The following is a 13,143-nucleotide window of genomic DNA, read 5'->3' on the forward strand; positions in this document are numbered from 1 at the left end:
TGTCTTCACGTTCGTTCCGATATCTTATGTTGTTAGTCTGAGTGTCTATGGAGTTTCCCAATGAGGTTTTTTTTTTTCATTTTTGCTAAATGATTAGTAACCTTCAGATGAGAGCATTAGCTTTTCATTATGATCCAAATGTTATGATGCAGTGCAGTTGCAATCAGCGTGAAAGTGATCTGTGCCTAATATTTTGTCTGTTTCTTTGATATGATGCAAGCAATGTCATTTTCTTGCCGCCTGGTGTCAAAAGATTGAAACGTTCACGTTTCATCTTGACGGCCTTTGATCGGATTCACCCCCCCCACCACCACCACCACACCCCATCATCATCATGTGAGTCATGTCCAACAGCCTCACGCAAAAGGTGGGGGAGGAATGGCATCATTCTGATCAAGGCCTTTGCCGACACACCATGTCAACCACGGGTGGGGGCGGTGTGGCGGCAGAGGGTGTCACCCCCGCCCCCAATCTGACCAGAGAGCGTCGCCATGATGCCGGAATGCAAGTGGTCTTCTTCTTAGCGACTAATTGCCTTGGCTGCTGGGCCGCTGGGACTTTTCATGCGCTGGCTTTGCACTAATTGAGATTTCAGGACGGTGAGCAACGGGAGGACGTGAACCGGGATGTTCCCACTGCAGAGCTCGTTAAGATCGCTTGAGATTTTGGTTCTCATGGATTTTGAGCAATTAAGGACAGCTTTATAAGGAATAGCAACGAAGCTCAATGAAGATTACACAAATGTCACGAAAACGAGCATTCGGGATTATGTAAATTGTTCTGGGTGCCACTAGACAATCAAAATGGTTATTTTGAACCAAAATGGCCGACTGTGTATTATTTAAGGACTTCTTGACTCTTTTTTTTTTTTTACTACTATGCCCATGATAAATTGACTTATTACATTTCATGTCGTTACATTTGAAGTTCAACTGGCTTCGGGGCTTCTGCTAGACTTTCATGACATCTTATCAGCCGTTGAGGGAGCTCAGTTCACTCGGTCACTTGTCAGGCAACAACGGTTATAAATGCGATTAAGCGTAGCCGTCCGATTATGACTGCCGGCATCCACAAAGACTTTTCAATGTTTACCATAGCAATGTAAGCTGCAGGTAAGGGGAGGAGGGGGGGGGTCCCACCTCAAGCGGCCTTGGTGGCGGCAACGGCTCGTTCATCAAGCATGAAGGTGGCGAAAAAATAAAAAAGCGCAAGCTGGATAAATGGCCGATAACCTCGAGAAATGAGTCCATTCATCATCTCCGCAAAAAGACAAATGAAAGAGATGGACCCCGAGGAGCCACAATAAAAGCATTTTTAAAAAAACAAAAAACAATTCCTCATTTCACAAAGAGGGGAAAGGGAGACTGCAGCAACAGGAAGGTCGGCGGTTTTTTTTTTTCCTGACATTTTCAGTTGAGTATCTTCAAATGTTACGATTACAAATCTTTTCAAGCGTTAAGTGCAAAGCAGCATTTTTTTTTCAAATCGAGCTCATCCACAAACAAATCAAATTACTCCCTTCACGACAACTTTACCCAAATAATTTGCTTTATTCAACATAGAAGATTCCTTCACACAAGGTAACAAAACAGACAATGGATTTTTGCTTGAAATAAAAAAAGAAAAAAAAAAAGTAAAATAAACCCACATTTTATTGCACTTTAAGTTATAAGAAAATAAAATTCTAGGTGAATGAAACAAATCACAAAAATCCCTTTAAGGTTTTTTTTCTGTCTGTCTAGTCTTTTTTCGCCAGGCAGTTTAACACAAACTGAACTGAAAAAAAGACTTTTAAAAAAAAAAAAAAACATCTGGCTCATCAAACCAGACCATAAATTAAACAGCGGGAGAAAAATGAGGAGAAAGAGCAAGATTGTTTTGTTTTGTTGTTTGTTTTTTGTTTACTATACAGTGTTACAACCACTTTCACAGTTCAGCTTGTGACTTTTGGAGAGAAGTTTTGGCTACAAGGTTCACCTTTTTTTTCCTTTTTTTTTCTTGCCCACCATGTGTAACACTTAAAACTTTACAGGTGGGCGGGCCCTCTACGGACGACAACCAATCACACGCCAGGACGTTTTTTGTTTGTTTGTTCTTGTCCATTGAAATCCTGTAAAGTGTTTTTTTTTTGTCCACGCAGCATTAATACATTCCCGCCGTTTTTTCCCGAGGAATGTGTTCACAAGTTGTCCGCTAGCACGCTAACACGCTAACACTCATGCTTCCTTCTTTTTTTCTTGGCAGGCGAACCCGTCCTCTCCGCCTCGTAGAGGCACGTTTGGCTCAAGTTTCAGAGGCAAAAAAAAGAGAAAAAAAAAAAAGTAGGATGTTTGCTATTTTGTTGTCTTCTTTTCTCCCCTCTCAAAAACACAAGTGTTCAATTTGGAATTTCGCCTGGGACTAAAACGTCACAGCAAAAAAAAAAAAGTGACTATTTCCGTCCCGCCGATTCATCTAGCAGCATTAGTACAGTTTGGCCACAGGCTGGGAGGTGGCAGGTGGCGGTGGTCTTTGCGAGGAGTCGGAGGTGCACGCTAGCCTCGTAAGTGCTCCACCGCTGGACTGAAAAACTGAGGACAGCTTTAACTTTCCGGTTTTTTTTCGTGGAGACATGGCGGATGGCACCAGCTGGACAGCATGTTTGTGTCAGAAGAAAGCAGCCACATCACCCACCAGGTGGACTGAATTACACAGCAGCGATGCCGTTCTTGTTCCTGGAGCGATAGGTGGCCTCCGAACGCATCCCCAGATGGACTCAAGAATAATCGAATTGAGTTTTCCCCTCCGTTGAGATGTGGGCGAAGGGTGGGGGCTTGCTTCAGCAGAATTCCACACACCCCAGCTGGACTGAAACTATCCGGACAGCACTGGTGTTCTTGTTCCTGTCTTTCCAGCCCGGTAGAGGGCATGGAGGGAAGCAGACGTCACCCCTGACAGCATAGACATTCCTGATACCAAGAAGAGTTGGCGAAAAGTCGGGAAGATGGAACACGCACAGCTGGACTGAGGAGCAACATACTAATGTTCTTGTTCCTTTTCCTGTAAGTGAGGTTGGTAGGCAAGGAAAGGGGGCCAGCAGAATTCCTAAATTTTGAAGATTTTAACAGCGCACCAGCTGGGCTGGAAAAAAACTCAGATCACAGACAGCAATGACGTTCCTGTTCCCGTTTTTTCAATTCCAAACTCAAAGAGGTCTGACTCTGGACAGCATTGGCGTTCCTGTTACTGTTTTTATAAGTGGAGACTTGATAGGTGGTTGGTGGGCCACAGAATCCAACGAAGACTGGAGCGGACCACCAAGCTTGACCCAAAAAACTGGACAGCGTTGATGTTCCTGTGGGAGGTTGGTAGGTGGGCACCTGTTCCTGTTTTTTCAACTCAACGCCAAGGAAGGCTGGAAAACAAGATTGATTGATAACACTTGCGTTGCTAGTGATCCTGTTTTTTTCCCCGACAAACAATGAGATGGGGTGAGGGTGTCCTAATACTGGAATTCGTTGCTGATAGCAACAGGAAGGTGGGGGTGGAGGAGGGGAGGGGGTTGAATTCACAGTTGATGACGTTGAGGTTCAGAACAGGAACGAGTGAGCGAAACAGGAACGGCAACAGGATGGGTTGAAATTCCAAAGGAGATCTTCCTCGGGTCTCGGAGGTGCTTCTCTGTACATGGCAACAATCGGCCCTTGCGATCGGGGTGGCGCCTCCTGTTTCCCCGCCCCCACCCCCCCTGTAACAAGCTCGCATTCACTTCATGTCCACGTCAAAGTCGAGCACGAGCAGCTTGGTCTCCTCTGTGCCGTTGCGGCTGCCCACGGCGCACACCAACTTGGTGTTGGAGGCCCGTATGCGCCACACCACGCCGCCGCTACCGCCGCTTTCCAGCGTCACCAGGTTGCGGATGAACTCGCCCGTCTTCAAGTCCCACAGCTTGACCGTGCCGTCGTCCGAGCTGGTGATCACAAAGTTCTTGTTGAACTGCAGGCACGTGACGGCGCTCTGGTGCTTGTGCGGACCTGCCAGACAAGACGTCATATTTACAAATGTTTTTTTTTTTCTTCTCTAAATTCAACATCAGTCTGCTTTCGTGGAGGCTTTCGCGCGGGTGTCGCAATCACGCTTCAGGTCAAGATGGCGGCGTCCGCTGACTTCCGAGCCGGCGAGGGGCTTGAAAGCGATATCTTAATGAAATCAATTTGAGGCGACAGCAAACACAAAAGGGCGTTTAGAGCCGCGGTTGCCATGGCAGCGGGATCCAGCCACGGTTTGTTTCCAAGGCCGCCGCTGCCGCGCACGTTAATCAACGGCGCTGTTGTCCACCTATTGTGTCATTAAAGGTAATGAATGGCAGACATTGTTCACTGACCTAATTACACCACCTACAAAGCCCCTCCCCCGTTATCTCGGACGTAAACATCCGCCCGAGGCTCAACCCTGTGTCTTTTCAGCATCCCACCATGGTGCAACTCTTTTTGGTTTTTTTTGTTTCAGCCGATTGTTTACTAATGAGGGAAATTTCAGGGCGGCTTTTGAAGCTACTTCCCGTGTGCCACCGTTGTCGCTAATGGAGTTCACGCAAACACAAATGAAACGCAAAGAGCTTTGTTTGCACACGCCGATAAACAAGCTCGCCGTGTTCTTCATTTGTCATTATGACACAAATGCGATGTCACTCGGGATGAGCAATTAATTGAATTTAAAATGACATTGAACCGTCGTGGAATCCAAAACACGTAGGATGGAATTTTGGAAAAAATAAAAACTGCTCGGTTTTAAAATGCAAAGTATCTTATCGAAACCTTTTAAGAGGTGCAAGATTTTCCAAAATTGTTCCGCTCTAGTTTCTTTGAGCGAGTAAAAATGAGTGGACAGCCACCTTGCAACGTTTGCAGACACTGGCCCGTCTTGATGTCCCAGATCTTGACGGTGGAGTCGGCGTTGCCCGACACCAGGATGTTGTCTTTGAGCTCCATGCCGCTGGTGAGCGACTGGTGACCCGTCAGCGTGTGGATGCAGTTGCCCGTCTCCACGTCCCACACTCGGATGGACGTGTCCAGCGACCCGCTCACCACGTGGATCCCGTCGAACTGGATCGAAATGGACACGTTGGCTCTGGCTCACGGCCCATTTTTGCGTAGCGACGGCAGCGGCTCACCTGTAACGAGTACACCCGGTTGGTGTGACCCTGCAGCGTGTGGAGGCACGTCTCCGTCTCGGGGTCCCACACTTTGACCATGAAGTCGTAAGCGCCGCTGACCACCCGCCGGCCGTCGTACTGGACGCAGCGCACGGCCGCCACGTGGCCCATGAGGACGTGTAAACACTGGCCCGTCTCGATGTCCCACACACGCAGCGTGGCGTCCCGAGAGCCGCTCACCACCCTGGACACACAAAAGTCATCACACCCTTCCTTTAGCATCACCATTGTCATATGACAGTTAAAATGAATCTTTGATGTCTATAGCCGTCAATGGGAGTGAATGAATTACATTGCCTTGACGTTTATTCAAAACTTCAACATTCAAAGCTGGACTGTAAAGCTCCTCTTTCTTCAGCTTTACACTTGAATGTACCAAAAAAAAAAAATCTAAAAAGCTCCACCGGAGGCCCTGGAGCTCACAGAACAGATATTTTTAGAGACGTGCTTATGGTACACAAATTTGTTGACGTTCATCCATCCATCCATCTGTTTACCAGGAACTAGTTAGGTTGCTGACGCACATTCCTTGTTAATCTAGCACGTTGCGTCACAACGTTTGCGGGCCATGCGGGAGCAAACCTGCTGTATAATTACAAAAGGTCTCGCTGCTTGGAAAAAAGAAAGGCCCGGCGCGTTACTCACGGTCTGCTTTTTAACTCTCGGTCGTCAAAAGCTACACAACGGGCTCCCGAGGCGCAAAGAGCACTTTGGAGGCTCCCTGGTGTAATGGTGGCGTGAAGGAGTGAGCGGGTGGGGGGGGGTGCTCGGTTAAAGAGGGCCTGTTTAATGGCCACCATGCTCACTTTTACATGGACACAGATGCTCTTTTTTTTGTCTGTCAGGTTGCAGCTGCTATTAAAGCGAGAAAACAACATTAGCAGAATGCTCATTACTTCCTCCCACCGACTTTTTTTAATCGCCATTTGTTTGCTGGTTCGTCAGCAGGATGAGTCCAAAACGACTTGACGTGCTTTTTTTTTTCTCGAGGACAACTTTCCAGAAAGGGCAGCAAGGGCCAGGAAGGAATTAGCATTTGGATAAAAGGTGCTGAGCAGGCACTCTCTTACTTTTTACCAAGAGCAAAACTCAAGGGCGAGCTATGCTGTTTTGTTTGCTGCAGGACACATTTTAGGATTTTTCTTATCCAGGACCACCCAAGTCCATTTCTTCTTTTTTGACCCCCCCCAACCCCAGGCCAGAAGCGTCAAGAGAGTGTGGCCTCACCTTTTCTCGTGCAGATGCATGCAGCGCACTGTTGAGGTATGCCCGTAGAGGGTGTGGATACATTCTCCCGTCTCCGCATTCCAGACCTTGAGCGTGCGGTCGGTGGAGCCGCTGATGATGATGTTGTCTCGCATTTGCGACGACCACACGCCGCCCGTGTGGCCCACCAACGTCCTCAGACACTGCGAGGGAAGGAAGGGGAAGTCAGAGAAATCAGCTTTCTTCTGCGGCTCGACAGGCTGACGAGTTCCTCGTTCGTTCTCATTCGTTGCGCTAGATTAGCAATTGATTAGCGCGCTTACGAGAAATCCTTCCGATCAATTGGATTTGCGCAGTGTGTCCGCATTGTGTGCCTGTATTCCGGGATCTACGATTAATTCAATTAAAAATGCGTGGGGGGATTTACTGCGGGGAGCGACCTGTGCCAAGTCTGTGATTTGATAAGATCATATAAAACTGCAAGCGGAGTTCCTCAGGGCAGCGTTTGGGGGCCCATTTATTTTCCATGAAAAGCGGAATTTGAGGCATTCTTGTTTATTTTCTATAACAGATCAAATTCTGCAGGAACGTGTCCGAGTTCCGTTTTGTTTCCTACACAATTTGAACTGCTGCCATGGGTTCAAGCGTGTCCAATGGCACTCGGACAGATTGCAAAGGAATGCTGAGTGCGTGGAAGGCGCTACATGCAGATGGTGCTAATCCTAATGTATCTTTTACACTGCACTTTTATTGGCACGGACAGGCAATTTGAGCCCAAATGGTCGAGCGGGTTTAATTCCGCTCCCTCTCTTGCTCGTCGAAGCCCGGACGTGAGCTCCATTTTCAGCAGTCGGGCAAATTCGCAGCTCGTCGCTGAAACTGCGTCTAATTTTTGCCAACTAACGTGTGAGGAAATATGCATGACTGCAAGAAGGAAGACTTCAGAGGATTGGTATTCAAAGCGCTGCAACAACAAATTCCTCACATTCCATCTCCATTTTTTTTTTTTTTTTTTGTTGGCGCCGCACAATGCCCGACCGCGAGAGCCGCGCTAGCAACAGCTCGGAATACCAACGCTGCTGGTGGACGTGCCACATCATCAGATTGAAATAATGTCTGTATTGGCATCCATTTTGGAATGTGCCACAGTATCGCCCGACAACCAAACGAGTCTGAAAGTCATTTCAAGTCCTGCGGTTCATATCAAAGACTTTGGAGAGCATCTGGCGTGGGATGAAGGCTCATCCCGTGTTTTTCTCTCAAACAATCATATCCACATGTGTCAATGGATAGCGGAATGTTCCATTTCGATCCGCCAACTGGACACAAACCAAAACGTACCTTCCCCGTGATGGCCGACCAGACTTTGAGCGTGTTGTCGTCAGAGCCGCTGACGATTCGGTTGCCGCAGAATTGGAGGCAGGTGATCACGTGGTCGTCGTGACCTTTCAGCACCTGAGTGAAGAGAGAGAGAGGCCGATTGCTTTTTTAACATCAGAGAAACCGGCGTAAAATGTCAGTCAGCGCTGCAGGTGTAGTCGCCAGAGTTCCCCGCTGTGGTCGGTCACATGTCATCTTTGAAGTCGACAGGTGGGTCCCGTCCCCAGTTAGTATCTAATAAATGTGGCCGGCCGGACGAATGCTCTTAACAGGAGTTCATCAGGGAAGCGTTCGAGGCCCTTTCATTTTCGACAGGATTTAAATCTTAGTTTGAAAAAAAAAGCCACCTTGGAGGAATTGAGGTCCAGTAAGTTTCAACCCCCAAAGGAGCTCCTCAGGGAAGTGTTTGAGGGCCATTCGTTTTCTGTCAAATTGACCTTGGTCCAAATTTGGCCTCCTCACCTAAAAGTCACTCTAAGATTTCCCCTTATCAAGATGAAGCGGCCAAATAAAAAAGCTACCTTAGGTGATTTGAGGTTCCCTCTCCTCCAGTTAGTGTCTATTCTGTGCTGCCTGATGTAGGCACTCTTCCAGGGGCTGTGAGTGAAGCCGGGCTTGACGACTTTCCTCTTCTTGAGAGGCAGAGGCTCATCGATGCCTGTTGGTGGGCGAGCCAGAGGGAAAGATGACTTGTCATTCGCCAAGACTTCAAAGCGACGTGTCGCTGCAGAGGATTAAGCACGCACCTTCTTCCCGGCATTTTTCCCTCCAAAGCAAGTTGTCCTCTGCGAGAATACGCCAGTAGCGACACGTCTGGGCGGCTTGGAGGAGATCCTTGGGTTCCAGGAACGACAGCACGTACAACGCCAGCTGTGGGAACGGCGAGAGCGGGATGTGAGAAAGGCACAATGGAGGAACAGACAGCACCTCCAGCCATAAATGTCCTGTACGAACAGGATGATGACAATGATTAAATTTTTTTCGCATTTGCTTCATCAGTGGGGAAGAGTCAAAGTGCTTCATCGCAGGAAGTTGTGGAAAATATGGACACCAGAGCTAACCGTTGCGTGACAAATTCAGCATGTGGTCAACAGATCTGGAGGCTAATTTGCTAGCGCAGACAGAAGATGCACAAAACTGATTAAAGCAGCAGCAGAATTTTCCTTATTTCATTTGTTTTTCCTTACCATTTATTTTAAAATGTATTTTTAAATTGATACTTTCTATAATGAGTAAAAGGTTTAGATTTTTGCTCCATATTTGGTATTTCTACAAACAGTACACATTTCTTTATATTTTTTTAATGTCAGATTTGGTAGTTTCCAATGGTAATTGTAGATTTTTTTTTATTTCCAAAGATTTTAGTGTTACCCTACTATTTCTGTGATATTTTAGTATTTTTTTAATTACTTTTCTGTCTTATCTAGTATTTCTCAATCAATATTTTTTTAAATATACCGTTTTAAATTTCCTCTCTAGATATTTTTTGCCAAAACCTTGTTTTGTATCAAATTTTTTTGCCTTCCATTTTTTTTCCCCTTTCTTTATTTATCCAAATTATTTTTCCAAAACTTTTTTGTGACCTTTTATAAAAGCACAGCCCACCAGACCAGACTGGAGTTGGCGTTCAATGGACTTTAAATAACAGGTACAGCAAATATAAAATGACTTCCCCTGTTTAACAGGCACCTCCAGTCCTCTTTGAGTCACCGTGAATGACGCAAGGCCGCGGCGCGGTCGGATTAGCGCTAGCGACATGTCAGGTGTTCCCATTCAACAGCTTGATGTCTGACACAAAGCGCTAAAAGAGAACATGTGTGCGTGGAGAAAGGTGTCGGATTGAACTGGAGGGTCCATTATATTTTCTCCTCACCTCTTTGGGCAGCAGGGAGATGAAGTCGCGTTGGAACTGCGGCTCGATGACCTGCATCATATGCTTGACCTGCGTGGGTTCACAGATGTCGATCAACTCGTCCAGCGCCAGCAGCTTCTCGGGGCCCGACCAGCTCTGCAACAAAACAACACGACTTAAAAAAATACTTTCAAAATAATCACGCACATTGAAAAGCGGCTTGGAAACGGTCGCCATGGAAACGGCTTTGAAGCAATTATTCCGTCAGGATCTGTCATGAAGAAAGCAGTGCAGGGGAAGGTCTTTACTTTTTCCACGACTTGAAACGAGTGAGTTTCGCTTCATCTCCCGTGCCGCTGCAGTGTGTCTAATTGATTCTCCGATTGGAAATACCTCTCACCTAATAATTTTTAAATCTGATATTTGTCTTATGGTGATGCAGTTTTAAGCGAAAAAGAGTTTTGTTGGGCCACGCTTATGTAATCTTGTCGTTAGGGCACCTTGCCGCCTTGTGTTTGGTGTCTAAGAGAGTAAACAACTCCCGACGTGCCCTCCGAAGCGACGGCGGGAAAGAGCTGCGGGCATCCTCGCCTATTTCCGGATGCAAACACGCAAAGTGGAACGCCGCAAGCCGGAGTCACAACAGTGACGAAAAGAACTGACGGAGATTACGTACGAGCAGCGGCCAAGTATGACGAATGGAAAAAGCGAATTCCTCAAATAAAAATAACCCCCCTCCAAAATTTCCATTCAACGCCATGTTTGACAATTTTCTTTTTATACGTCCTCCCATATTTAAATCCATTTTTGTCGAATATTCTGTATTCCTTGCAAACGCTTATGTCACACCGGCGTCCTTGGCTTATTTATGGAGCTTCTCAACATTCTGAGGAACTCCCCTAACCAATGCGTCTGAACTTCTTGAGCCGGGCTGTTATTTGGGAGTCGTTTTCGACCAGGCTGTGGATCAAATCTCACAAATGGCCCACCAATAGAGAAAAGTGGAGCTTTTGGAAACATTTCTGTGGTCAAACTTTAGAGTCTTGTGGGGCGTGTGGAAAAACAGTGAGGGGAGAAAATAAAAACGAGTTCAAGGTGTCCATCAGGGAATTTGATGTTTTAGTTACTATGGCAACACCCAAAATCATTACTCATCGCATTACTGTTGTGATCCGATTTTTGGTGCACTGACTTATGTTTCTACCACACTGTGGTAGAATTTAGTCAACATGAGTCCAAATATTTTTTCAAGTTAACAACTCCAATTGAAGAAGACAAAGTGTGAAACAAATGGTGATTGTCCCGAATTAATTTCCTCTTTTTCCAATTTGAGTCGACACGGAACCCCCTCCCCCCTACGTTAAAAATGGTTTGGTCCATCCAAACATGCCGTTTGTGTTGTTCACATTGAAATTTGTTGCGATTTGATGATTTTTACGTCACGCTGGGAGCCAACGGAAAAAAATGCCAACTGGCAGAGTGCATATTTGGGTTCAACACGCGTTGTCATCTATCGCTTCGTTCACGTCGGCGGCAACGCAGAAGTCTGACCCGTTCTGTTGTTACATCGTCGCTTTCTTTTTTTTTCCCCCGAAAAGCCCAACAGGCCGAGACGTGACTGCGGAATGTACGGAATGTACGTTCGGCTTTGAGCCGCCTGTGCAATCAAGAAGCTGTCACGTTCAAAAAATGCCAAACTGGCCCGAGGGCTTGTCTTGGAGAAACTCACACGCACGTACGCACGGCGTAATGAGTGGCTTCAAATCTTATCCGTCACGGCTCAGACGTGAACTTGTTTGCGGTGACGACGAGACAGTCAATTAAAACCGTACCACGCTTCCAACTAGTTATCAAAAAGCCCCGTTATAAATATGACGGATGGGCAAAGACAATCGGTTAACCAGTTGCTGGGAAAAAGCTTTCGCTCCGCTCGCGGCGGCGCCGTGGAGCGTAACTGTCGGATCCGCCTCTCGAAACCTGCAAACAGACTGCCTTAATTATCCCCGGATTAGCATTTTATCCTCGGCCCTGTTAATAACAAGCTCAAAATATAATTCCGCCGTTATCGGTGCGCTCGACGTACGATAGCATCTGTTCAACTTCTTAACGCCGACAACATGTCGTCCCTTCATCTGCTTTTACCCCCACCCCAGCACCCTTCTCGACAGCTCGGGCTAATTCCAATTCCACGCTACGGTGCCTTCCAGTGATGTGCAGGCGGGGCTGCAACGACAACAATTATGGCGCGAGAGTAAGAGCGAACTGGGATTGATGATTACTCCAGCCCAGGGTTTTTCCCGGCACAGAAAAAAAATAAAATAAAATGGAGGCGGCGGCTGTTATTATTTGAAGTTGGATGTTGACGTTGGATCAGAAACATTTGGGAGTCGCTCTAAATTAATGATGGTTTTTCTTTTATGTCATAGGAGAAATAAAAAAGTGCTCACCTGAAAGGTCCGGAGCCATTCGTGGAGCCCCGAGGGGGGCGGGATGGTCGTGATGCGCCGCCTCTGCTGGCCCTGACCGTTGGCCGCCCGGATGTGGCCGAAGGTGGTGGGCGTGGCCGGGCACGGCACGATTCCTGTCGGGCTGGAACGATAAAAATGAAAAAAAATATATATATTTTTCTCTGTTTTACTCCTAAAAGCTTGACTGCTCATTGTAGTGTGTTTTAATAATAACAATAATAATAATGTGTTTTAATTGTTCTACGGCGGCCATTTTGAGCCTGGAATCAAGTCATTGATTTTCTATAAAAGACAAAAATGGACTTATTGGTTAAAATGAGCCTTTTTAAACGACTTTACAACTTTTCAAATGTATATATCAGTGTAAAAAGTAGAAACATCTCCATTTCCATTTTTAATGCACAATATTTGATGTCGTCCTCTGCCGTCTTTTGCGTTGCGAGAAGACTGACGCGAAAGAAATCCCCAGCGAGTAGAGCCGAGGGGGGGTGGGGGGGGAGGCCCGGGGTCTATTTCATGATCGATTCATATTTAATGAGCCGGGATGCCGATACACAGCCGGTTACATGGCCACGTTTACACTTAAGTGCCCGTTGCGCGTGTCTGTGTATTTTTAATGGGGGCAACATGCGCATCAAGTATTCATGAGGAACATCAGAGATGGCTGGCGGGAAAGCGTCATTCCGTTTGAACATCCCCGATGCGCTTCCTTTCGTGGCCTTGACGACTAAAACTAGCGCCTGTTAAATATTGCATTTCTTTGGATGTTGGATGATGTGAAAGGCATGTGACACTTTTCAGATTTTTTTTTTTACCTTGGGTACTCGGGACCTTTGCAGGGCTTTTTTCCTGAAGGGAAAGATCGGACCTCGGGGCCATGGTCCAACTTTCTCTTCATCTAAGGACAAAATCAAGAAATGAGGACGATGTTAGAGATGCAAAACTTTTGTGGAAACAAAACAACCAAGAGACCATTTTTTATTTATACTTTTGCTTTCAACTCCAAAGCAAAGTTCTTAGTCAAAGGTCATGTTTGTTCCAGT

General features: G+C 46.5%; 1 protein-coding gene across 4 annotated transcripts in view; it reads right to left on the reverse strand.

The window, feature by feature from the left end:
• Nucleotides 1-1,530: 1,530 nt before the first annotated feature.
• fbxw7 (F-box and WD repeat domain containing 7) overlaps nucleotides 1,531-13,143 on the reverse strand; it is a 37,287-nt gene continuing 25,674 nt past the window's right edge. For all 4 annotated transcript variants that reach the window (XM_088372536.1, XM_088372534.1, XM_088372538.1 and 1 more), the window contains 10 exons: nucleotides 12,916-12,998; nucleotides 12,080-12,221; nucleotides 9,654-9,788; nucleotides 8,527-8,650; nucleotides 8,302-8,438; nucleotides 7,742-7,855; nucleotides 6,422-6,603; nucleotides 5,153-5,378; nucleotides 4,874-5,084; nucleotides 1,531-4,013 (listed from right to left, as the gene is read on the reverse strand). In XM_088372536.1, coding sequence (XP_088228662.1) covers nucleotides 3,745-4,013; nucleotides 4,874-5,084; nucleotides 5,153-5,378; nucleotides 6,422-6,603; nucleotides 7,742-7,855; nucleotides 8,302-8,438; nucleotides 8,527-8,650; nucleotides 9,654-9,788; nucleotides 12,080-12,221; nucleotides 12,916-12,998 — 1,623 coding nt within the window. In that variant the 3' untranslated portion in view covers nucleotides 1,531-3,744. The remainder of the gene's footprint in view (nucleotides 4,014-4,873; nucleotides 5,085-5,152; nucleotides 5,379-6,421; nucleotides 6,604-7,741; nucleotides 7,856-8,301; nucleotides 8,439-8,526; nucleotides 8,651-9,653; nucleotides 9,789-12,079; nucleotides 12,222-12,915; nucleotides 12,999-13,143) is intronic.

This window comes from Syngnathus floridae, chromosome 4, assembly GCF_059516105.1.
Source record: "Syngnathus floridae isolate MCC-2025c chromosome 4, RoL_Sflo_1.0, whole genome shotgun sequence".
Classification (NCBI taxonomy): Eukaryota; Metazoa; Chordata; class Actinopteri; order Syngnathiformes; family Syngnathidae; genus Syngnathus; species Syngnathus floridae.